Source organism: Passer montanus, unplaced genomic scaffold (assembly GCF_014805655.1).
Source record: "Passer montanus isolate IOZ18808 unplaced genomic scaffold, ASM1480565v1 scaffold3, whole genome shotgun sequence".
Lineage (NCBI taxonomy): Eukaryota > Metazoa > Chordata > Aves > Passeriformes > Passeridae > Passer > Passer montanus.
In genome coordinates, this window is record NW_024367707.1 from 6,263,787 (window position 1) to 6,289,483 (window position 25,697).

Here is a 25,697-nt window from a genome sequence, read left to right on the forward strand (position 1 = left end):
AAAACAGTGAGAGCACAGGTAAAAACCCTCCTCTTTTATTATGACAAAACCCCAAATACATCTTTGTTTGCAACTCCTTTAATATATAGTTTTCGCCACTAAAATGTGAAATAGGGAAAAGGTTGCTGTAGAACAAGCTAGGGTCACAACTGAGGCATAGGCTAAAACTCATTTGAGGCATGGACCATTACCTTTGCTTGCTCTCAAGAATTAAGGAAGCCAAACTACATTTAAGAACTTTTCACTATTTAGTCTGTAGTCAAACAGAAACAAACCAGAACACAGCCATTTCTTAAGGCAGCACAAACTGCAACCTTGTTGCTTGAAAAGGTGAACTTGAGACTTCTTTTCTGTTGATTGTCAGAATCAGTCTGGTCAGATCACAGCAGAAAAAATGCAAGAGTGACATGGCTGGACAAATGAAAATAACTCCTATAGCACAGATAGACCATACCTCAGAAGCACTACAGTCTGCCTGCACATATTAGATTCTCCAAAATACATTTTCATCTAGTAATTTAGCATGTTTTAAAATCAACTGGCTTTTAGCAATATTTTGTCATCAAAGGGTACAGAGTACTCCACTAACAGCAGTTACCTGAGGCTCTCCAAAATGAGTAGATTTTAGATGTTCTGTGAATAATTACGGAGCAATTTCTTTCGCCTCCTGAAATTTAAGTCCTGAATGTTATCACTAAACAAAAACCTCTCTGGGACACATTTTAAAAATTGAAAAAGTAAAACCATATTTGCTATATTGAATGTAGTTAATAAACCTGTGAAGACTTCTGAATATTAGATGCTTATAAAAATTTGGTAAATGTAAGGAAAGGGGGAATGGGAAAGATGAATACCTGGGAAATAGAACAGGAGTGCCAAGAAACAGGCATCACTTTGCCAGAAAAACCTGGCTTTAAAAACATACACCAGCAAAATTGAAACATTAAATATACAAATCTCCTCCCTTTCTCTACAAGCTAATCAAACAGATTTAGTCAACTACAAACAGACATAATTCCTCCTAAATTTCCCCTGCCAACAAAACAGTTTCAGAAAATGCAGGTCAGACTAATACTACATCTGTCAAGCTTTTCATGTCTTTCCTCCTAAATCCTCATTACTGTTAGAGACAGAAAAAAATTGTTTGTATCTAAAAAGGTCACAATTTATGCTATTTTTTCCAAGTATTTTAAATTTATACTTATATATGCACATACACACTTCACTGGAAGCTTTACTGTTTTCTCCAAAATGTGAAAAATTGAGGTTAGAGTTTTTTAATAGCACTTTTAAGATACCATTATGCACATAAGAAAACAACTGCCAACAAATTTGATTAAGATTAGCACAGCTCTGGGAATACTAGGATGACTTTATTGACAGAATAATTATTACTTAATTATTTACCAGTACAAAAAAATCTAGTTCAGTGTTAATCAAATGTTCCAACAAAGACTTGTTTCCCAGGAGCACTTAACATGGTACTTAAAAGATTCTTAGGAGTGACCAGAAATGTTTCAATTCATCCTGTGGCTAATAGTTCCTTATTTTAAGAATATGTACATATAAATACATATGCACTGTACATTGGAATTTTACTCTATGAGAGTGTTCATGTAGTTAGATTAATGCCCTGTTTAAACTTTAACGTAATGGGAAGATCACATATCACAGATCTCCACTTTATTTTTTTCCTCTTCCTTTGCCCTTGAATTTGTTCATTTACTATCTCATGAATTTGTTCATTTAGTAACTCAAAACTTGTTTTACCTTGTGAGGTAGTAAAATGCTCATTTTACTGATGAATAAAGGAGCAATACTAAATTATCTGTCTGAGGCTACTCATGTAACTAATACTTTTGCAGTCAATGTAATGCTAACTTCTCAGTGCTTTAGTAAAAGGATTTATACAGCCTCCTTCAATAAATTCTTCCTAACTAGTAAAAACCTAGCACCTTCCTTTTGAGTGACTTCAGCAGTGCTGGCAAAGGGTAACTACAAATGAAAATCAAAGCACAGAATCATAGAAAGTTTTGGGGTGGAAGGCACCTTTGAAGATCATCTTGTTCCAATCCCCCTCACCTGGGCAGGGACACCTTCCACTAGGTCAGGATGCTCAGAGCCCCATCCAACCTGGTCTTGACACTGCCAGGGATGGGGCACCCACAGCTTCTCTGGGCAACCTGTTCAGAGCCTTGCCATCTCTAAGCAAAACATTTCCTCCTAATATAGTCCTGACTCAAAGGATGAAGATAACTAGGAATGTTGCATTGTGAAAGCTGAACTGCCATTGCTATGTGATGTCCACACAGGGCTGATGGAACATTCCAGGCTAGGGGACTACCATGGAACCCTCTTCTGAAAGAACTGGGGATGGAGTGCAGGAGCTGGAAGTACATCTGTTATAATTCAGCCTAATATTTTAATCAGTTAAACACTGCTCAGCTCAAGACAGGTCTATATGTCAATGATTCATACTGACCTACTGGAAATGAACAAAAATTAATGTGAATTTGGAAGCTCTTGAAACCTTGCTTTTAAATCAAACTCAGTTCTCCACAGGCAGAGCTTACAAAAGGTGCTGAAAACCCATATAGAATCAGTAGCGATTTATTATGGCACTTCTCAAAGAGTACTTACCCAAGCAAGAGTTCAGGTGAGCGGTACCATCTGGTAGCCACGTATTCTGTATAGTTAGCATTGCTTCCTTCAGAGAGATTACGAGCAAAGCCTGTCAGAGAAACAGCAATAAAGATTGTATCCCATTTTAAAAACAATACTTGTATCACCACTGATTTTGGCAGTAAGAGGTCATGTCTATTTATATAGAAGCAAATTGTTTACAACCCCTGCTGCAGAATGATGTTTCCAACAACTGCTTGTCTACTGAAATACAAGCATTTATTGATACAACAGTGAAAGTCAGCATGCCTGCTCCCTTGCTTGTGTACTATCTCACAAGACAGTGGGGTTTTGCTATTACTCTCTATGCTGTTATGTAATCAAAACAGATTTATAAAAGTTAACTGTCAGTATGCCATGTCAGCTATTGAAATATTACACTGAATTTCACTGAGGTGTTGTTTGCAGAAGAAGATTATTCAAAACTTTAGAAACATTACATATGCGTGTGTATTGGACTCTTCTGGTCATTGATCCTAACTACTACTGTCTTTGATTTTTTAAACTGGTCAAAAAATGACATATGATTCTCATTCTCATGACATTCCCTCCCGGACTTGGCAAGGAAAATGGTCATCTCCTCAAAACTATAAAATGCAGGAGTCGGGGAAAACCAGCAAAACTGTTTATATCTGCACTTCGCTCACTCCACATGTCTGAATTCCCAACTGCTTTAGCATCACATTCACAACAAGGTTCTTCATTAATTCTTCAAGGATCAGAAATCATATCCAAATTAACTTCTTTATCCATATAATTTTATTAAGAATTAAAAAAAAATAATTAAAATGTATACTTATTTGCAATTGTACCAAAACATCCCTACTGTCCTAAGGCATAACAATTATGACCACTGGCTGACAGACAAGTGTCTGGAAAATGTGTTTGTAGGAATAATTTGAACTTTTATTGTCATTCTCCTCCGTTCACTAAAAGTCAGTCAAGCACCACAATGTTACTGGATTTTTCATGTAGAAGTACTCCAGGACAGATGTTGGCACTATTTTCAAAAAGTATCAAGTGTTTTCAAAAGTATCTTAGTGTTTTCAAATAAATAATTAACAATTAGGTGAGACAGGACAAAGAGATAGCAGCAGCAAGACTCCACATGTCAGCTCCTCACTAAAGCTCAAAGTGAGACAAACTTTTGGGACTGAAATGCAGCAGCAGCATTTCCAAAATGCTTTCTTTTCGGGATGTGGCATTAAAACATAGTTCAAAATTCCCTTCAGTGAAATCACTGTAAATCTTTCCATTATTGCATGAACAATGAAGAAATAGTAAAAATTCCAAAGTGTTGCAGAAGAATAAAGCATAACTTTATTTACTGACTCAATAAGTACTACTTAAATGCAATAGATGTTTTTCTTTATATCTGAGTTCCTTTGCAGAAGCTGCCACAATTACCTTTTCCATTCAACTATGTTTTGTAAGGTTGTAATTTAAGAAAGTTTTAGAATTGTTTTTAGTATTCTGAAAGTGTAAAGCTTAGCGTGAAGAAGCCCAATTCCACTCACCCCTGTGGAATACTAATTTACTACAAGTTGAAGTAAAACTTTGGATGCTGATTATTATTATTTTTAGACTAGTAATCATAGAAAACAATTATAAATTTGTTAATGACATAGGTTACAGCTGTTACTTTTTGCAAGATGGGATGAATATGATGAGGAATGGATATTTCAAAGCTGTTTGAACATAATTCATATCTGTTCCCATGAAGTCTAAGGAACATTACTGGTGCTGCTGCAGACAAGCTGGAAAGGATTTTTTTTTAACTTCTAACATGGGGATTGATTGAATTTTGAAATATTACTATATTTAGAACTGCTTAGGGAGCCCCATTTCTGTTCCAAATCATGAGCTATCTGATTAATCTTGGCACTGGAAAATCTTTCATTCATTGTTTAAAGAACAGAGGGAAGATAATCAGGAGCTACACCAAAGAAATGGGACAATCAAAATGTGGGAAACCCCAGACTGAAAGGGAGAGGGGAAAAAAGGAAAAAAGTTGTCACATAATAGAAATAGATACACGTGCTGATGTAACACACAAGCCTGGTAGCACATGAGCTGCTGTGCATCGGAAGAATCAACAGGTCAAAGTTTCATCCTCCTCCTCCTTCCAGGCCAGTCTATCAGAACTTGGTCACAGACAGGAGCTATTATGTCCAGAAACCAGCTAATGTAGCCTGAAAAATCAACTCCTAACTTTACAGGCCAGGTGCAGCATAGATTTGATGTGGCAAGACAGAAAGCAAAGTTATCATCATGAGCTTCAGTTCACCTCTTTACTGTTGGGTGATGCATTCTATAGATCCAATATTGCTCTGACCCTGTGACACCATGCAGAAAGATGATGGACAGAACTAACAGTTCAGGAAAACACATCTTTCTAAGGGAACAATTATTTTTGGTTATGATGGAGTTTGCTTATTTTTCCTGCTTCCAAATTGTGCTGAGGTATGAGGAATATAGAAATAAGAGAAGGAAGCTAGGGAGTTTAGGTGAACTCTAAACAGCAAACAGGGACAGATTAGAAGATGAAGATAGGAGGAGATTTGGGTGAGAGCAGCTATGAAAACAACAGCATTTGCAAAGGTATCATGCTGCAGAAAGAAATAAGCAGAATCAGAAATTTTAAGAAAGGATTTTAAACATCTCGGAACATGGCAGGAGAGATGTCAAGGAAAAAGATGTAAGAAAAAAAGAAGGTTGTCAGTTTCTTACAGAGAAACAAGGTACATTTAAGTTAGACATAAGGTAAAGCATTCTAATCTTAATGACATGTAAGTACTTTAATAGATGCCTAGAAACACTAGGGAACCTCTATTATTCAGAATTTTAAGAATATACTAAGCAAACACCTGTCAAGAATGACACAGACATTCTTAATCCTTTTCTTGAGTAGGTGGAAAAACTAGAGGATTTCTTGAGGTCTTTTCCAGTCCCATGTTTCACGATTTGTATGCTTACACATCATACAGAAATTAAGAGGTTGCTAAAACAAGCAATTTTGAAGCCCTGGTGTTGAAAAAGCAAAACACACTACTCAGAAAACTGAATTATTTCCAACAGTCAGATGCATCTCCTGTAATCAGCACTTGGTACTGTTCTCTTTTTCCACTTCTATTGGCAGAAATGACACCCACACAACATGTGTCCAGGCAAACACAACAACCAATCTCAATTTTATTTAGCACGGTATGTACAGAACACATGGCACAAGGATTATGAAGAATTATCTTATTAAAAATTTATTATCTTTTCTGTTCAAACTGGTTTTGTCCACTGGGCTATTGCAAAAGGATGCATTATCCTCTTCTTTGTATTTGTAACCACAAATGTGACATTGTATGTAGCAAGTAGCCATGCTCCAAAACATGAATTAAGCAAGGTAGTCAGCATATTGTACCACACTACAAGGCAAATTCTTAAATCCTAATCTCTGCACATTCAGGAAACACTTGTGGTTAACACCATTCTGACATGTATTTTACAGTAATAGCTTAACCTACTAGCAATTATGTCAATTAGTAATAACGCTGAAAAATTAAAACTGATTCCATCTTACAAGAGTTCCTCAGGATTTTAAATTCAAGTAAAACTGAAAGGCCAATTAAAATTAAAACTAACCCACATGAACATTTAGAACCACAGAAATACCCATAACAGTTTGCCTTCCTTGATATTATGCTGCTCACTCTGAGTACATCATGATTGCACATTTTTTCCAAGAGCAGAAAGAGAATGTGGCTGGAGCACACAGCCTGAGCAAGCCAACAGACCACACAGAGCACCACTGCTGGCAGAATTCACACCATCTCTAGCTGGTGCAAAAACTGATGTCCAAAACATGACCATACCATTTGGCTGGCTTTTTATTTTCCTGCAATTCTGCTGCACAGTGGATGTTGACACAAGTTCTGTCAGCTGATGTCATGTAACAACTCTAATGGCACTATTTTCAAGCAGGGACATCCCTCACCCAAAAAAAGAGGAGGGAGGGAGGGAGGGAGGGCCAGGGGAGGGCGTGTGGGGTGCACAGCTCCCATGAAGAGCCACTCATGCTCCTTACCCCCACTGGCTGCTCCTGCTTGTGATGAGATCAGCCCAGCCTGGGCTGTGCACTGGGCAGGGCACAGCCAGGGTTGGCTGTTCAGCTCTGCACAGGACACTGGGTTGGTCCCTCAGTGGGGCTTGCCTGGCAGGGGCAAGACCCTGATAGTCACTGTAAGGTGAGGGAGGGCTACCACAGTGGTGCAGACAGGAGGCCTGTGGGTGCCAAAAAGGCAAAGACACCAAGGGCACCACACAAGAGTATCTGATGTTCTGCCAGAGCTGTGCAGAACCTTACACTGAATTCAAAGAACTTACATGGACCAAATATTTTAAGGTTTTTCCTAGAATGGCTATTGCTTCTGAGAGTTTAAGCAAAAATGCCTTTAGGATTAAAAGAAATAAGCAGCACTGCAAATGACAAACACCTTTCTCCTTAAAAACTATTTTGATTTATTTTGTTAGTGGTTCTTATTTTCATTTAAAATTGCAGAGGTTTGAGATGACAGCTTTCAAACTGTTCTTACTGAAAAGTGCCCTTGGGGTAACACTATAGAACTGGCTTTTATTTATCAAGCCAAACTGTAAGCTTTTCAGAGGGAACAATATTTTATTCTGTGTTTATGGAGCATTTAGAATAAAAATACAGACTGTTGGAACATTCTGCCCTGTTGTCTGCCTGGATTACTCACGTGGGCAAAGTTCACCTTGTAGTTGGATGATGATTTTTCAAAGCCTTAAAGCTGACATTATACAGGCATTGGTAGGTCAGGAAATATCAGAGTTAACCTAACATGTACAGCTGTGACTGACCTCCAGTCATTCTGTCATTAATCACAGGTGGACACGTGATTCCTTAGTTAAGGTAACAAAAACCTATAACCACACACATAACATTCCACAAAAACCAATGGTTCAAAAAAGATACAGAAAGTACAAGTTTACTGTGCTTTTACTAAACAAATAATAATTCTTTTCTTTTAATACACAGGCCAGATAAACTTATAGTTTTGCCAGCCTCCTGATCAGCTCATCATCTGTGCTCCTCTCAGCTGTGCCTCAGCAATATCAAAAGCAGAAACCTGTCTAACACAGGCAGAGAGAAATGCAGCGTTTCTACAGACATGTTAACAGAGGTATTTCACAGGGTATGCAAATTAAGAACAGAATTCTTTCAAATTAAAATACTAGCCCCAAACCTGAAGCACTAATCAATTTTGACTGCTAGAAGACTTTTGAACAGTACATACTGTAGAACTCTTACAAAATAAGGCAAAACTGCACTGCAAGAGGTTTTCTTTAAAAAGATAAGTAACAGGTATCTTCCAAACTTACCGAAGTCACACAACTTCAGAACATCATTGTGGCTTATTAAGAGATTCTCTGGCTTGATATCTGAAGTATCAGAGTGGGTGGAAAGAAAAAAAAAGCTATTAACTTCTCTCAACTTTGGACTTTGTCAACAAATATTATTTCATTACAACTTATTCAGAGATATTCATGCAATCATAAATGAAGCATTACAAGAGCAACTGCTGAAACAGCTTCCAGCAATTCAGTTTGTGAACAGGCAGAATTAATTTTCTGCCTTTTGAAGTCTTCTAAAGTGTTTCCCAACAAAATACGGAAAGATAAAATGTGCTTACAGATATTCCTGGGCAGAAAACCAATATCTGTATTTCATATTGCAAAATAAATAAAGAACTGATATTCAACTACTCAGTTAACCAATAAATATTAAGTATGTTGTGCTCAACATTTTCAGTTATAATGACCATTTGATCACCTCTTGTAATTTCTTTAGAAAAAGTGTGTTGCCCAGTTTTAAGCCCTTTTTTCATTCCTCTATTATTCACATGGCACATTATTCAAATTACACTTTGAAAATATCTTCAGAATCATGCTGGTCTTAAATACAAAAAGCACACTATGTAAGGATTTTATCTTATTGGAAATACTAATTAAAAATGTTACTCTTGCAAAGCCACAAAGCAAAATACAATTTTACTGAATCAGGATAAAGTACATAAAACTAGATGAAGTAATTAATCAAGATGTGTACTCTAAGTGCTTGAAGCTTAGGGAGAAAGTAAATATACAGAGCTGAAACTCAAGGGAGTTGGGACGAACTGCCTTCAGAACTAAAACATGGGGGACCAGGTTTTCAGTTTTAGGTTATTTTTCTTCTAACATCCTATTATCAGATTCAAAAGTTAAATGACTGAGCACTATGAAATGCTTTAAAAAAATCCTTTTGCTTAGACAATGTCTGTTTCTGCAGTTACAGTTTGCTGTGCTTATCATTTCCCAAAGACAGTGGACAGCAAACTTTTTAAGTAGATAAATTTAATTTTAAAATTATCTGGAGCCATGCAGCAGACTTAAGACCCAGCCAAATTTACATTTTTTCTGTTGATAGAAAGCAATTGCTTATATTTATACTAAAAGCAAATTACTTCAAGCTGTAACACGCTTCCCTTTAGAAAGGGCCTTATTCCATGCGGAGAAGTACACACTTACCTCTATGAACAATATCATTCTTATGGCACCAATGAATTGCTTTAATTAGCTGGTAGATGTAGCTTTTCACTTTTTCTGGTGGAACTCCATTTGGCATTTCCTCTAGCAATTCAAGCATATTCTAAATGTTTAAAAGACACATCATTTAAAAGAGCTATACTCTAGCTGCTGGAAGACAACATGCTTTCAGCCTTCTGAAGCAACATATTTAGGCTAAAGAGCTCAGCTATAGAAAATCAGTACTTTAACATTCAGTGAATGAATTTTAACCATAAGCATTCTCCTAGCTGTTTTCATTCTGGAGAAAACACTTGTGAAGACAATAATCCTAAAAGGTGAACCACAAATATACCATAAGTCCTTAAAAGACTGTCATCAAAACACTTTCCCTGAAACACCTAAAAAGTAATTTTGCTAAAAAACGCTGCTTAAACAGAAATACCAGGTCAGCTATGTGGCCATACAAAAAGCTTAGCAAATCAAAGCATTTTGTAAAGATTCAGCAATGGTTTAACACACTGCTCTCTTAATTATGTTGGTTCTGCCACTCTGACACTGCAGGCTCACCATGAATCACCAACTGTATCTGTACATGCAAAGGTGTAAAACAACACAAGCCTCTTGGTGCAAATGAAGTAACAGATGTAAAAATGCCTCACGGGCATAAATAGAAACCTGGGGAGTATCCTACAGATACAGGTCAGTTATAGGGATCTTGGACATCTTGGCACTAGAGCAACTATGGCCATATCAACTATTTTGTGGATATAAATAGGAAAGAAAATAAACTTACTGTTTATACTAGTACATTTCCTCTTTGAAAAAGAACACTTAGATGCCCATTATGTTAACAGATGTCTCTAATTTTGCACAATTAGAAGTACAATGAAGTTTGTATGCTGATTTGTGAAATAATATGGGCAGCAGCAGCCCACTTGAAGAGAGGAAAGAAGTCTTATTTACTGAACACTGAAATAGTAGTATTTTGACTATATTACATTACACAGCTCTTTTAATTATGAATCTGAGCATTTTTTAGATTTTTCATTAGAAGTAAATTTACCTTGTCTTTGACAAACATTTTCTTTAGCTGTAAAGTAAAATTTTTAAGGTTTCTCTTGAAAGATGTTTTAATGAACAGTAGAGATTTTGATGATATTTGAAAACATTTCTAAGTTTTGCAGTTTGGGAGTAAATACTGGAACTTATGTGCTTGAGCATGAGTTTTCTTACAGACACACTTCAGATATGAGGAAAGGAATTTTCTATTAAGAAACCATATTAATTTTAGTTAGATTCTTGTCCACACAGAAGGCTGTGGATCTGGGTAAGTAAGTCAAGAAGTTAGTGTTACAAATACAAAACAAAATAATAGCATCAACACAGGAAGACATAATCCTACATGAAGACATTAACAAAGGGGATGATGAATAAAGGAGATTAGACTAAATGTGAATTCAAGTAATCTGGATTTCAGAGTTAACATGCCCTGAAGGACACATAGTGTTCACTACCAGTTAAACAAAAAAATCAGTCGACTCCACCACATTTTATTTAATTCTTTCTACTTTTCCCTCACCAAAGAATTCAAAAACATCCTAGTCTTCAAAGAAACTATGGGTGACACTACTTAAGATATCTGAAAATAAGAAATGTTAATTTACTTCAAAGTTTAACTGAAAAGGAAGGTGAACATTAATACAGAAATGACATTACATACAAACTAGATATGATGCCAACCTATATTACAAAATTATTTTATTCTGATGTAAATAATGATAGATATTGCAGCCTGGTGTTTTTACTGGTATTAACCTTTTTTTATATATACCCCTTATCAGATCAATTAAATATCTTTTACTTATGCTGCTCTTTCAACGGACTTCTCCAGATAGCTTAGTCAAGTCAACTACAACAGAGAATTAAATATATGTTCTAAGTTGCTGTGTGATCAAAGACATTTGAATGTTAATCCAAGTAAGATCCACCACATTAGAAGCTGCTGATCTGCTGGTGAAAACCAAAACTCATTTCTGCCAAATTGTGGGCTAATAGAGGTCACCTCACATTTTCTAGTCAAGTTATATGACAAAATAAGTTGTGAACTTGACGTAAAGGAGACAGCATTTAGGGTGAGAAATTTTTAGATGAGAGAAAACTGACTGCAGAGGACTAGCACTCAGCTAGACTGCAACACCACACTTAAAATAAAATAAATGGCAGGAAAGTAAATGAAAATTTCAGTCAAAAGAGCAGTATCTCATGAAGGCTATAGACATATTTACACATGCATTTTCTTTTACTCTGTGTATCTGAATACCATCTAAGCGTTTACATGAAGAAATGCTAAATGGTTAGAATTCAGAGGGAAGGTCTACCTTCATCAGGAAGGTTGCAAAAATGACAAAAAACCAATCTGTTCTAGGTTGTTTCTCCCTGGAAACAGATCAGGATGCTTGGCAGTAGTAGGCCAATCTAAGGAAATTTTGGAATAGTTTCAAAATGAGGTCAGGATTGGAGTTAATGACAGTGGTCTTTGCCAAATCCCTCTAAGCAACTATTGATAGTGGCCTTGTTACAGAAATACACAAACAATCCTATTTTTAACAGGGAAGGGTGGAGAAAGTTGAAAGAGATTCCAAGGTCAAAAGTCTATGATCTTGTTTTAAAAGACTACGTCAAGACTCACTACACAACATAACAGGACAGTTATCCAGCTTTACAATTAAACTGGATTAAAGAGTTCAGATGGAAACTTTTCTTCAAATCATATGTATTCCATTCTGCATAATTTTTAACATGTTGACATTCACAAATGGAAGAATTTTTAAAAAGAAATACCAACACACGACATAAAAACAACAGTAATCACTGTTGCTGTCTCACAACATATCGTATTAAAGTTTCTGCTGCTTCTCTTTAGAGATTAGGATAACTTAATTATTTTTTGAAAAGAAGCAATTTTAAAGACATTTTTAGTAAGCTGATAATTAAACTGTGGCAAGGATACTACAAACTCAACTCACTTTTTCCACATATTCAAAAACTAAGTATAATTTTCCTCTTCTTCTGAAGGCTTCCTTCAGCTCCACAATGTTCTCCTGTTTCAAAGTGCGAAGCATTTTAAGCTCTCGTAAAGTGGTTTCTTTGACTTCTTCATTTTCTAGAGTGTGAAGTAAAAGTGACAGAGCAAGCTGATTAAAAACCAAAACAAACCCTCCAAGTAAAAAGCATTATAAAGATTTATTTTGAACCACTGATTAAATTCTCTGGTTTTAGACATTACAGAGAAAAAAAAGCTTATTTTCCAGTGTGGACTCTCTGTTGTTTGCATACTTCTGCATTGGAAGAGAGGTAAATGATGACTGTGCTTATTATACAAGCCTCACAGATTTCCCACCACTACCATAAAGGTTTTCTGTGGCTGAGAAAGTCATAAGAAACAAATTACATTCCTATATGCTTCATAAAAAAACCATTCATGTGTGTGTACATGCTATACCCCACAAATACACAACACACACATTAACCACTGGCAAGGTTGTCCTCAGTAGCAACACTGGAATGCAAAGCTCATCTTTGAGCAATACCAAACAAATGTATTGATTCTTAAATAATTTTATTTTCCAAAAGCTATGAAAAATTTTAAGACTGAAGATTCTTAAGTTCAGTATGTTCTCCACACGGCTGTCAAAGGAAATTCAGCAATGCCAGACCAGTGCAGCAGCCACAGGAGGCAGTAGAGTAAGTAAGATGCAACAAAGTAAGTTTGATGCAATGAAGTCTTGAATCTAATTCAAACGAGTCAAGAAATTTGTTTCATTAACTAAATTTAATTTTAATTTAACTGATTTGACAATTTAATTGTCTGAAAGGTGTTCAAGAACGGAGGAGTGCTTCACTAATGCTTCATACACTGCTTACCATTAAGAGGCTCTGAACTGAATAGGTTCTAAAGGATACTAGCAACCATATGTGAAGCAAACCTGACTACATTAGGTTTTATTTTTCATTTAGTAAAATGAAATCCATTAATTCAGTAAATTTGCTCATGCACATAGAAACAGCATACTTAATCACTTAGAACTGTTATCTACAACAGAGTTACTAAACGGGAAATGCTTGCATAAATTCAAAACTAAATCACATTTGCAGGTCGTGTACCACAAAGACAGTTAGAGACAGAGGAAGATGAAACAAGAAAGAGAAATTGTTTTCCCAAGGCAAAAGGCCAGAAGATGTTTGCAGGGGAGAGTGAATAACACTGGTCATGCAAACGCACTAATCATCATCAGAAGAGAGAGGGGGAAAATAAAAAATTGAAGTGCAGCAGGAGGGAAAAGGAAAACAAAATACTATAATCACAAATGTTTTGATTAAAAAATAGATAATTTAGAGCAATCTAAATATTTTCATTTTAAAACTGAGTGCTTGATGTTGGCTTGCATCATCCTGATTGCATAATCTCATCTATAAAAAAGACAGTCACTTTCCAGCACATTTAGTATTCATATCTCAAACAACAGCAAAAATTCAGTGAAACAAAAATGTCAATAGAAACAATTACAGTATATTCAAACTTCTAATGAACTACCATATTAACAAGACAGATGTGAAATGGGCTGAATCAAATCCATCAAAAGAACTTCTGTCATATTTCCAGAAACTCGTAAACAACTAGCTACAAATCTGAAAAGCAGTCATCAGTCATGTAAACTGATATTATGTAATACCCTTGGAAAGCCAGACCTAATGGCAATGCTGTATTTTTTGTTTTCATCTTTTGGTAGACAAGATAATACAATAATCCTGTTTAGAGTTTAATATTGAGATTTATTTCCTAGGATCTGTACTGAAAAGCCACAGCAAGTTCCAAAAAGCAATTCTGAGATACTCTTGTCAAGATGGTCACTACAATTAAACTATCTTCTACATCCTTTACAGGGCTTTAAAAGGTTTCTGAACAGCAGAGCTAAAACATTTAACAAATATACTCTTCAAGTGTCTGGGAAAATGACCTGCCAAGCAGAGACTGCACTGTGCAAAACAAGATGCAAATCAGACTTTGTTGTGTCTGACTGACTGAAAAATATGGCCCTTGTTCATGGCCACCAGGAAAAAAATAGGGTAGGATAGCAAAAAAAGAAAGTTTGCTAAAATAAAGCGACTATTGGTCTTTAAACAAAATTGCTAACTCTTGGCTAAAGCCTCGGTACACAGCAAACCACAGCAGCATCGCATCCCACCAGGATCACTCCTCTCACAGCTCCCACTTCTGTTTGTTTGTTTGTTTGTTTGTGCAGGTCTCTGGGGCTCAGGGCTGGCTTTTGATGCACACAAGGTACACACCTGCTCTCATGGCTGATTGCCAGCTCTGTCTATGATAGGACATGGTGATTCCCTGACCCCAACAAGCGTGGGTCAGAGACCCAGCCTTGTCTTGCACAGTCCTTTGGGTTTATTACTGCTGGGTGAGGAATGTGTGTGGAGCACTCAGAGTAATTTCTGTGTGTCCTGCCTTCCACCACCTTCTTTGCCAGCAGCACTAATCCTTGCAGAAATTGGCTCTTCCTCCCTCTCAGTAAACTCAGAAACACTGCAGAGTACTCAGGGTCTGCTGTGAAAGAGCAAGTGTCCTGAGGAGATTGAAGCCCACTGAAGTGAGGACAGAGCTGCTGCCCCACCACCCAGCTCACTCCATGGATCCTTGAGAGCTCCCAGATTTATCTTCCTGTGACTGAACTTCTTAATAACTTCTTTCAGTCTCCTCCATTTACAACTTCAAGTTGCCCTGACATTTAGATCCCCTCTCACTTATGAAGAGTGGTAAAGTCCAAGGACTCTGCAAGTCACTATTACAAGAGGACTTTTTACATTTTCTGATCACATGCAATCTCCAAATGGTAGATCTTACTACCAGGTACAGCACCACAATCTCATCCATATTAAGACAGATACACCAAATGTAGTTATCTAAATAGAGTGTATAATGCAGTCTCTAAGAAGGTATGAAAGATCAAGTGCCTTGAATATTTAAAGAGCTAATAAATAATTATCTTTCTAAAATCATATCTTGCTATATGAGACTTCTCATTTTAACTGAATAGATATTAACAATGTAGTTACTAACATTAAAGATCATGCAGCAGAAAATATTACCTTCACTGTCTTTGAATTTCTTGATAGCCACAATTTCATGTGTCTCCTGTAAAATAAAAGCAAAGAAATGGAAATGAGCAAGATTTTTTGTACATTTTCTCTTGCCCTTTTTTATTGCATCACACAAAGAATAAAAGAAGCACCCAAGAGGAATTCCACAATGCAAAAAAATGAATTGAAAATCTGGGAAATACCTCAGCGATCAGGCCAAGTGCAACAGAAACCCACATGAAGCAGACACATCACAATTAGGATCCCCAGTACAAAAGCAATAGAGTTAAATGCCAAAACTTCATATTTAAACACCTTGTAACAGTGAAATATTCTTATAACAGTGACATATTCTGAAGTCTTTTTCCCATGACTCTTGTTTCTTACGTTATTCTGAAGCTCTAGCAATCTTTTATCTAACCACATTATGAATATGGGTGCTTATCTTTATGAGGTGAACTGTGTGCTTGTATGTGGCTAAGGTTTATAGTTAGACCTGTGATTTTGGCTGCCAAAAGCTTTTGGGCTTCAAAGTTCAAACATCCACAAAGAATACAGTATTAGGAAAGTAGCTTCTCTGTGCCTCCTTTTAAAAATTTGTCACCTTAAGTGAAACTTATCCAAAATGAGCATCAGTAATTGCATGTGGCAGTGTTCAACCATGCTTACTGTACAGTCATAAGGGATAACTTCCTAAAGTCCACCTGCCTGTGCATTCCTCTAGCATTCTCTACTCACCAAATCATAGGTCACATTTTTCTCTTAAGTTTCTCTCGTTGTGTGAGCAGGAATGCATTTGGCACATGGACAAAAGGTAGCCAACAAATGTAGCCCAGTTCAGGCCTGGTCATTCAATGCTGCAGACAGTGAACTTCAGCAGCAGGACATGGAGGAAACCTTAAAGTCATGGGGTAAGGGCTTGTGAACACAAGCAGGAGGCTGCCTGAGTACTTGATGAGCTACATCTACCTCACACACCTTTACCAAACAACACAGTTTAACAAAAAACAAACAGCAATATTCCACTATTTATAGCAGACAAAGGCCAGACCGTAGGACAGCAATAAAAATGAAGCCATTCTAGAATACCTGAATATATGTGCATAACCAGTCATTGAGTAACACAACCATTTATTCCATTTTTCATTTCAAATCATTATAACACATAAACCTGTAAAATGCCTGATCCCTATTAAAATAAAAGCACCTGGAAAGAATGGTTTGAAATAAACAAAAAACCCTATTTTACTAATTATATTTCTACTGAGCTACAGTATTTTTATATTTATTAATTCTAATTCTAGCAATAGTAGCAATAGTTACTAGGACTAAGAAGGAACTTTCAGAGGTTGAGTAAATTTAGTTTATTTGACTTCTGGTATCTACTGGTAGGTGGTCTGGCTAACTAAGCCACTGAAAGATTTTTCAGAAAAGGAACATTGCAAGGAACAATGTAAGGGAACATTGACCTAAAAAGCCTCTGCTGACTGTATTATGCCTATGATTAGACAGCCTCCATACAGCACTTTAGAGATGAACCAAATTTATCCATTACTATTACATGCCTATTTCACATGAGGCAAAAGAAAAATTTCTAGATGTTTCAGCTACCACAAAAAGGCTGTATTTTATTGCCAAAGTAATAGCTAAGTACACTGAAAGAAATACAGGAGTTGAAACATGTATCTTCACACAAACAGCAATTCTGATTCATTCAAGAAAACTAGTCCCCGTGGCTTCTCTGCCATATCTTGATTACACGGAATGTGATTACTTTGGAAATTAAGTTTTAAAAGCTCTTGAGTCAAGGTCTTTCAAAGACTTGGGTAAGACATGCTATCAAACATCCTGGAGGATTCTAACTATTTACAGTACTTAAAGCATGAGTGGTTCTAGGAATAGAGGAACAGAAAATCCTCAGTAACAGGGATGAAGAAGTTACCTGAAGAGTTCAAAAAAATCTAAAATTTAAGACATTTTCATTTACAAAGCTTTGTGACTTCTATTATTTCATTAAACCAGCAAAATGATCATTAACGGTGTCATAAGCACTTAAGAAGTTATACATGACACTTTCCCTATCTTTGAAAAAAAATGCAACAAATAATATTTAAATAACCTGAAGTGAAATAATAGCAGAATGAGACTAGACAATATGTGCTTTAAGGAGCTGCCCTAGTAACATTATGTTTCATCTCAGCAAGGAACGTTCTTGTCTAGGTTTCTCAGAGAATTTAATCCTATGTAAATTATATTCTCTAGGCATGTGCTACTGGTGAAGCAGACAAGCCAAGGCTAAAATGGACACAAGGGCACTGAATTTTAAATTTTAAACAGATTTTAAATACATTTCACCTGCTTTACAAAAAGTCTGTAACCTCCCTATGATGCAGAACATCTCCAAAAGAGCTGGGGTGCTCCATCTGACAAAAAATTGCAGCCAAGTGCACATTTCTCAGTTCTTGCACACATGCTTTAAAATAACTAAATGGTTTATATGAAGTGACATAAAAAACAGGCACCCCTCATAATTTTAAACTAGTTTCAAATGAAAGAACCCATCTGAAATGCCCTGTTCCTCTATTTCCATTACTTCTACTAATTTTGAACTAGATGTCTGATGTCTGCTTTCCACCAAATTTTAAAAAAGAAATGCAAGATATAAAAAGAGGAAATATCAAAAAAATTGTCTCAAATTTATCATCTGTATACAGAATATTCTTCCTTGGGGAAGGAACCAGCAAGAACTCAGTGTCCTGTACCCTGTATGATGTTGCAGGTCAGCAGCATATGTAGACTGTGCAACACAATCAGCAATTGCAGATAATTTTCATTAACATAAGCTAATACAGAATTGAAAATATGGAATAAATTTTGTATAAGGATGAATACAGTGGGCATATAATAGAGGTGGAAAAAATACCCCTTCTGGATTAGGAGAGACATTCTGGTCAGACAGAGGCCAAACCTGAAGTTTCAAACAAATACTGATGGGCACTTGGTGCAAAGCAAGCAGACACCACATGGCTGAGCCCTGACAAGATGGACAGAACAGGGGATACAAAGAAAAGCAGAGGAATGAAGAGGAATGAAGAAATTCAATAGTGATAATTCAGACTTCTGGGAAAATCTGAAAGGTTCTTTACAGATTGCATTTAGACTTTGTTACTTAAGTGTCTACTTAAAAGGCATTTTGGAGATCTGAGCTCTTTTGTGAATCTGGTTTTCTGCTCTTCTAAAACAGGCTAAATTGGAATTCTCCAAAACAGAATTGTCATTCACTAAAATGTATTTTTTTGCATTTTAAGGGGTGTTCTTTCAAGACTGTACTGTGAAACAGAACAGTACTGAAAACAATGTTCAGACTGATTGTGGAAACCTACTTATATAACAGCTCAGTATCCAGCTCCTAGCATGAAATTTTCATTGACAATTAAATGTATCACCTAGGTAGATAAGCTGGTACTAGCTGATTCAGTGTTTGACTTCAGCGAATGTCAAAAAAAGAAAAAACTCACATAGTCCTTTCTGATCTCTACTACTTACTACTACCAGTTTATACCATGAAGTAGGAAAATTTGAGTTTCCTTAGCTGTAATTTTGCTTCTCTCAGCTACATCTATTGCTAAACACCTCATTACTATGTTCTAACAAAAAAAATATGGCCTCAATATTTGACTTTACAAAAAAGCAAATTTGCAAACACAGAAGTCAAATCTCTCTTAACACTGGCAATACCTCTGATTATTGAGCATGTATATTACATACATTCTGTGTTATAAAACTACAGGAAGAACACAGTTTTACAATTAAAAATACAGCAACAGATGAATATTACTGAAAAGACTTTGTGTAAAAGTTAAGGATGTACAGGAACTGGTTATTCAGACTACATGATTACACGTGTCTAAAATGGGGCAAAATATGTCTCTTCATGTAGAAACCTGCAAATGTCTTTTAATGAGGCTAAGACAAAAATTTCTGTTTCATTTCCTTCAAATATAAATATAGTGATAGAGAGGAGATACCTGCTCATGGGAAAAAGGTACCTCCAGCCCTGGAGAGAGGAATCACTTCATATTAGGGCTCAGTCCTGTCCTTTACCTCGAAACATCTGTGGGAATTGCCTCTGGAGAAAACACATGCCTTACTATGTGCCCACTGAACCACAGAGGAGAGCATGGCTATGAGAGCTGAGCATTTGCACTGCTGTGCTCCTTGCCACCCACAGGTTTCTCTCCGAGGTTTCCTCACAAGATTGTCATAGCTGCTGTTTCCTGTCACCACTATCAAACTAGAAGAGTTCCTAATTCAAAACCATTTAATTTTATCTCATTTAAAGGACAGAGGTCCTCTATTTTTCCACTGTCTCTACAAAATTTATATGACAGAAGTCACTTTCATTTTATGTAATTATATATAGCACAAAACACAAGTGTCAGAACAGCAGAGTAAAGTATCTGTTGTTTTCTTGAAAGATCCTTGATGGGAGTACTCAAGGAAAAAGACGCTGCTTAACATAAATCAAGATCTTAGAACTACAACCATTATTGTCTGGAAAGAGAAAGCATATCCTATTCTTGAAAACGTTATGTTACAAAAAAATCTTTTTAAATGTTTGTCCCTGTTTTATTTCAAAGTTTCTGTTAGTTTCCTTTTTCTTTTGCAAATCATGGAAAATCTGACACAAAGCACAGGAACACAACAAGATTGTTGAAAAATAGGTAAGACTGACCTTCTGAAAGTTACATTGTTCACCTCTAATTTTACTGCCTCACCCTGTACAAGTAAAAGAATTTCTCAAGCATGGAATTTTTAAGCAACTGAAAGAACAAATGTTTATAAATATCAACAAATGTGACCAGAGACAGCAGCAGTCGATGCTGAGCACATCCCATGCACAAGCAGCACATTGCTGCCTTTACTCAGGTGGTAATGCTCAAGCACTATTTAGCACATCACATCAGGGTTTTACACTGATGTATTAAGTGAAACAATAAAATATGATATGGCATGTTCTGTGGTTGCCTCATCATTTCCGTCTGTACAAGTGTGAGGCTGTTTAGGCCCAAACTCAAATTATCCTAGAAGAAGTTAAATCAATTGCATTCTCTACTCACAGAGAGCATTCATATGTCAGAAAAAATATTTAGAAGTGAGAATAACCTGGTTTGAGCCTCACTGATCCATTATTACATTTATACAATTTAGTTTGCCACAACAAAGACACACATTAAAAAAAAAATCAACAAAATGCAGCCAAACATATCCAATGGCTAATGTCTTTTCAGAACAAAGTAGTACAATTTTACTCTAAATTGCATAAACATTGCATACTATGTTCTACAACAGTAAAGTATTTAGAACAGATTTTTCAATAATCTTGATTCTGAAAAATCCCAGAACATTAAGCAGTCAGTCGCAAGGCAACAAAAGCCCAGAAAACCACTACAAGATGGTAAAGTATTTTTCATGAGTTGCTAAATTGAAGCTTAAAAAAAAAAACCCAGCCAAATATTTCTTCAAATTTACTCTCAAAACAGGAACATAAAATATTAGCATTTTAGTCAGATCAACGTTATCATAAATGTGACATTTGTAATTATGAATGTTTTTGAACTAAGCCAAGCAATGCATGTTCTGAAAGGTCACAGGCATCATTACCTGCAATTATGCCAGGTCCTTAAGTCACTGCCCAGACACTGTCCTGACTCCATCTCCATTCTGCCTTAAACCACCACCACCTACAGACAGCACCAAGACTGGAACACAACTTCCTGCTGCCTCAACACTTCTGATATTATTTGCTGGCAATTACTTTCAAAATCTAGTGGATTACCTTAAAATATTCTCTACAGAGAAAGATGTGTAAGATGACACAATTTCTTTTTTCAAAGAGTTTGACAATATGAAGTCACAGCATATTGTGTCTTCTTCTACACCTAAAAAAACTTTAGAGAATTTCCCTCAAGAGATGCTTCACTGTTTCAACCTTCTATTTCTCCCTTGAGAAAATTGAAATTCTGTTTATCAGGTAAAACCCTCACACTTGGTTTATCTAAGAAATATAACTCTTAGCATAGGAGAACTTTCAGGAAATTACTTTCTAATCTAAAAGTCCTATTTATTTTTATGAAGAGACAGAGCCTTTTGTAAATAATGACAGAACAGAATGTCTGAGTTATCACAATGCCTTTATTTACTGGAAAATTGCTTAGAATTTTTCCAACACATATATGTTAGAGTTTACTTGAGAAGAAGCACCTAGAGTGAATCACCACAAATCAATTTTTTATCTCTTGAAAGCAGAATGTTATTTACTAACCATCTAAGTGCAGGGGAAGACTCCTAATGGAACAAAGAGTTCTATATTTGATGTGCTACTTTAGGGAAGATGGTCACATTGTCTCCTGAGGAAGAACAAGAGGGTTAGGGAAAGCTTAGACCACTCTAAAAGATTTTCAAGGGGAACAGTCATATAAGCTCAGCTATTTCACCAAGGAAAGAAGCACAAGAAAAGGCTGAAACCTTCAGCTACAAGTTTGACAGGAAATTACCAGTAAGTGCAGGTGATGATGGAAAGAGACTTTTTTATTAAAAAAAAACAACAAACATGCAGATTGAAACAGCTTCTCTGATTTCTTTATCTATGTCCTGCAGAAAAACTTGCAACAACTTTACTGTTTGTTCAGATGTCACCAGCAAATGCTTGCATTACCAACCTTACTTATTTGTTTTAAATCAAGTGTAGTAGAAGGGAGTCCTAAACAGCAGGCTTTTCTCATCCAATTACCAGATGAATCCACAAGCCAAATGAGTGGCCCATCTGTGTCCATGGACTCCCAGGCTGGGGCTCCAGCCCAGTGGCAGGCTGGAGTGACAATGATGCTGATGCCAGGGGCTCTCCAGCCTGCAGGAAGTTTACAGGCTCATAGGACAACTGGGGCTGGAAGGCACTTCTGCTGATTTTGAATGTCCTCATTTCTAGGGATGCTCTGAGTAGCCTTCAAGGCATTCAAAATCCACCAGGATGAGATTTGGAGCAACGTGCTGTAGCTGATTCTGCTTTGAGCAGTTGTGAAGAGGCACACCTGAATCCTAAGGAGTGCACTACAAAACATGAATTTTACGTTCTTCAAGACTTGCAGTCTACTAATTTAGGGTGCAAATACTACACTGAAAAGAACACTTGAAAGTAAGTAAACCCACTCAGTATTTTCTACCAACTATTGGGCTGATGATAGTGGTTAGCATCAGAACTTCCATTTTTCCAAGTGGATTTTTCATATTCATTCACAATTTTCTCCAAGAAAATATGCATCTCCAAAGAATGTGTACAATAATGTAATGAAAAGGATCTGGAATAAAAAACAGCTTTAAACACCATAAATAGTAGCTATTCTAGCTTTTCATAATAAACTAGTACTATTTTAGCAATTTAAAAAAATAATCTGTGTTTCACTTCATTCTGTTGTAGCACTAATCCATATAATTTTACAATTTGACAGTATTGTTTAATCCAAACCATGGATGTAAAACAGAAACCAAATTCAGTACATATCTATACAATTCTTCCAATGCAGGAATGTCAGTAATAGTAATTTCAGTTTCAAACCTCTGTCTTCTTCCAGTTCTATTTGTTCAGGGTTTTGTTTGTTTTGTTGGTTGGTTTTGGGGTTTTTTTTGTCTGTTAACACTGGTAATTGTGAAAATGAAAGTTATTTATAAATAGCATAATACTGCATTGGCAGATACCAGCATTATTTAATTACTTTTTATAGCATAATCTTGACGCTTGTAATGCAAGTGCTTACAAAGTAGAAAATGCAGTAAGACAAACTATATGACCTTCATGGCTTCCTTTAAGATATCACTGACTCCATAGATTCAGAGGTCAACAAGATATTTATAATTATATTGTATTTCTTTTTTTTTTTTTTGCAATGCTCCTTTCCTGGGCAGCTTGTAACTCAAGAACAGGTAGAACTTATTAGAAAATAGTTACTTTGGTTGGTTGGTTGGTTGTTTATTAAAAATATATATCATTGCCAAAGTACTCAGTGTTGTTATCCTAAGTCTCAGAGTCAAAATAATTTCAGGATGATTGGCTGAAATTCTGAAATTAATCACATCCCAAGCTTTAGTTTTGAAATCTTTATTTCTGCAGTGGATAAAATTTATTTTTATATGGTACTTTCACATTTTAAACTTTTGGGTCTTGTCTTTTTTTTGCATCAACAACCTACCAGGCATTTTCTTTAAACTGTAAAACAAGACCTACTCTGAACCAAAGGCAAACTTGTCAAGCAGGTTTCTGAGGCTGAAACTCTTCATATGAAATTCAGTTTCAGATCAAGCCATCCATATTCAGACTGCTGTATGTGAGTTGTGTGCTCAAACTTCTAAGAGCTCTACACTGATCAGTCACTCCACTCATGACTCAGTAGCCTAAACATGGGCATCTAGAACCATTTCAGATTCAAGACTCATGTGGGAATGTCAGAGAGGCCTTTTAGAGCTGCCTCCCTTGAAATCTCCACCTATCAGATTTTGGAATACTGTCTATTCAAGGTCTGGACTTTCTAACATTTTCTCCTCAATGTACTAATGATCTTGAGCTCCACTATTATGCAAACACTGTAGCCAATCATTCTAATAATCTGGCTGGTCTTTCCATCACCCATATCAAGAAATTTCCCTGATATCCTCCAGAAATCTCTGGGACTGCTTACATCCCACCACACTGCCTGGCCAGGAAATGCCAGGGAAGTTAAAGTCCCCCCTGAAAACAAGGGTCAGAGTTCCCCCCCCGAAAAACAAACGTTTCAGAAACATCACCAGCTGTGTAAAAAAGGCTTTGGCCATTTTTCACTTTGATCAGCTGGTCTACAGCAAAAACCCAAAATAATGCCACAGTTTCTGGTATCACCTCTAACTCCGAACCACAGGGTTTCAACCACACTATCATCCATCTGCTGTGACCCACTTTTCTCCTAAGAGTGGACCACCACACCATCCCAGAAAATACCACCATACATCTGAGACACTCTTTCCCACAAAGGGAAATGTCATTCCCCTTTCTTTTGAGCCTATCTTTTCTGAAATGTCTGTACTCATCCATCCATCCATCCATCCATCCATCCATCCATCCATCCACCCATCCTAAAGTACCACTATTAATTCTATGTTAACAATTTTTATATACCAACTAAAGTTTTGTTTTAGTGTGCACGCTACAACAGGATTTCTCAAACTTGGATAACTCAGCTTAACTATCTTTGAAAAAAATTGGCACTCAGCGCTGAAGGAAAAACACCTAAACATAGCAGCAGCTACTGTCATTTCCATGCTGCACAAGCAGAGACAAGGTTTGCCCTAACTTTAACACCTCTCAAGTGCAAATGGCAGCAATAACTCCTCTGTATTCTGCAGTGGGCCTTAAAAACCAGAGGTGGCAATTGCCTATTCAGATACCAAGCAGCCATTCCAGATCTGTTCTGGAGCAAAAGCAAGAGCCAAGGTAGAGTTTATTTTTGGTTTTAACACATTAATTAGTTAGAAATGGCAAGCACTCCACATCTGGGGGAAAGCCTAAGCTACAATGGTCTTCCTGTCTAGAATTCAGCTTTTATGTTTAGTGCCTCCAATTAAAAACAAAATAAAATAAAATAAAATAAAATAAAATAAAATAAAATAAAATAAAATAAAATAAAATAAAATAAAATAAAAATAAAATAAAATAAAGTTTTAAACTGAAAAGTTTTTCTCCTCACATTCTGGATGAACAAATTAGTGTAACACTGTAACCCTGTCTTCTTCATGCAATTTGGTATGTAAAAGGTGCTACCTGATGTAACCATCACTGTTGGTATTTTGGTGTCAGCTCATTGTTAGGTTTGGCTATGGAACATTTCATAGATGTTTCCATTAACCCTCGGAATCTGTCATTCCCTTTCACTTATTTCAGATGTTTAATGAGAATATTTTTTGTGTTGTTCTCCAGGGAATGATAAATTTGAACAGGAAATGCCACTTGTATTTTCAAGCTTCAGTTCACATTAGACAACAGTATTACAGAAAGAAAACAATACCCTCCTCTACCTGTAATGATTTTGTGAGATATGCAAGACATCTTTTTGCTCTCTAGGTCTTTTTCATCAGGAAATATTTTTGTCGACATTACGCTTATACCAAAGCAAATTAAATTTTAGAAGTTTTTTTCCAATCTGTATATTGACGGGTATTTAAGTGGAGACCCTAATTTCTTCTCAAAGTTTCTACATTCA

At 36.3% G+C, this 25,697-nt stretch overlaps 1 protein-coding gene across 3 annotated transcripts in view; it reads right to left on the bottom strand.

The window, feature by feature from the left end:
• Window positions 1-25,697, bottom strand: part of CDKL5 (cyclin dependent kinase like 5) — a 129,320-nt gene that overhangs the window by 39,768 nt on the left and 63,855 nt on the right. For all 3 annotated transcript variants that reach the window (XM_039714290.1, XM_039714287.1, XM_039714288.1), the window contains exons 4-8: window positions 15,421-15,466; window positions 12,288-12,424; window positions 9,262-9,382; window positions 8,077-8,136; window positions 2,641-2,731 (exon numbers count right to left, since the gene is read on the bottom strand). In XM_039714290.1, the coding sequence (XP_039570224.1) occupies window positions 2,641-2,731; window positions 8,077-8,136; window positions 9,262-9,382; window positions 12,288-12,424; window positions 15,421-15,466 (455 nt within the window). The remainder of the gene's footprint in view (window positions 1-2,640; window positions 2,732-8,076; window positions 8,137-9,261; window positions 9,383-12,287; window positions 12,425-15,420; window positions 15,467-25,697) is intronic.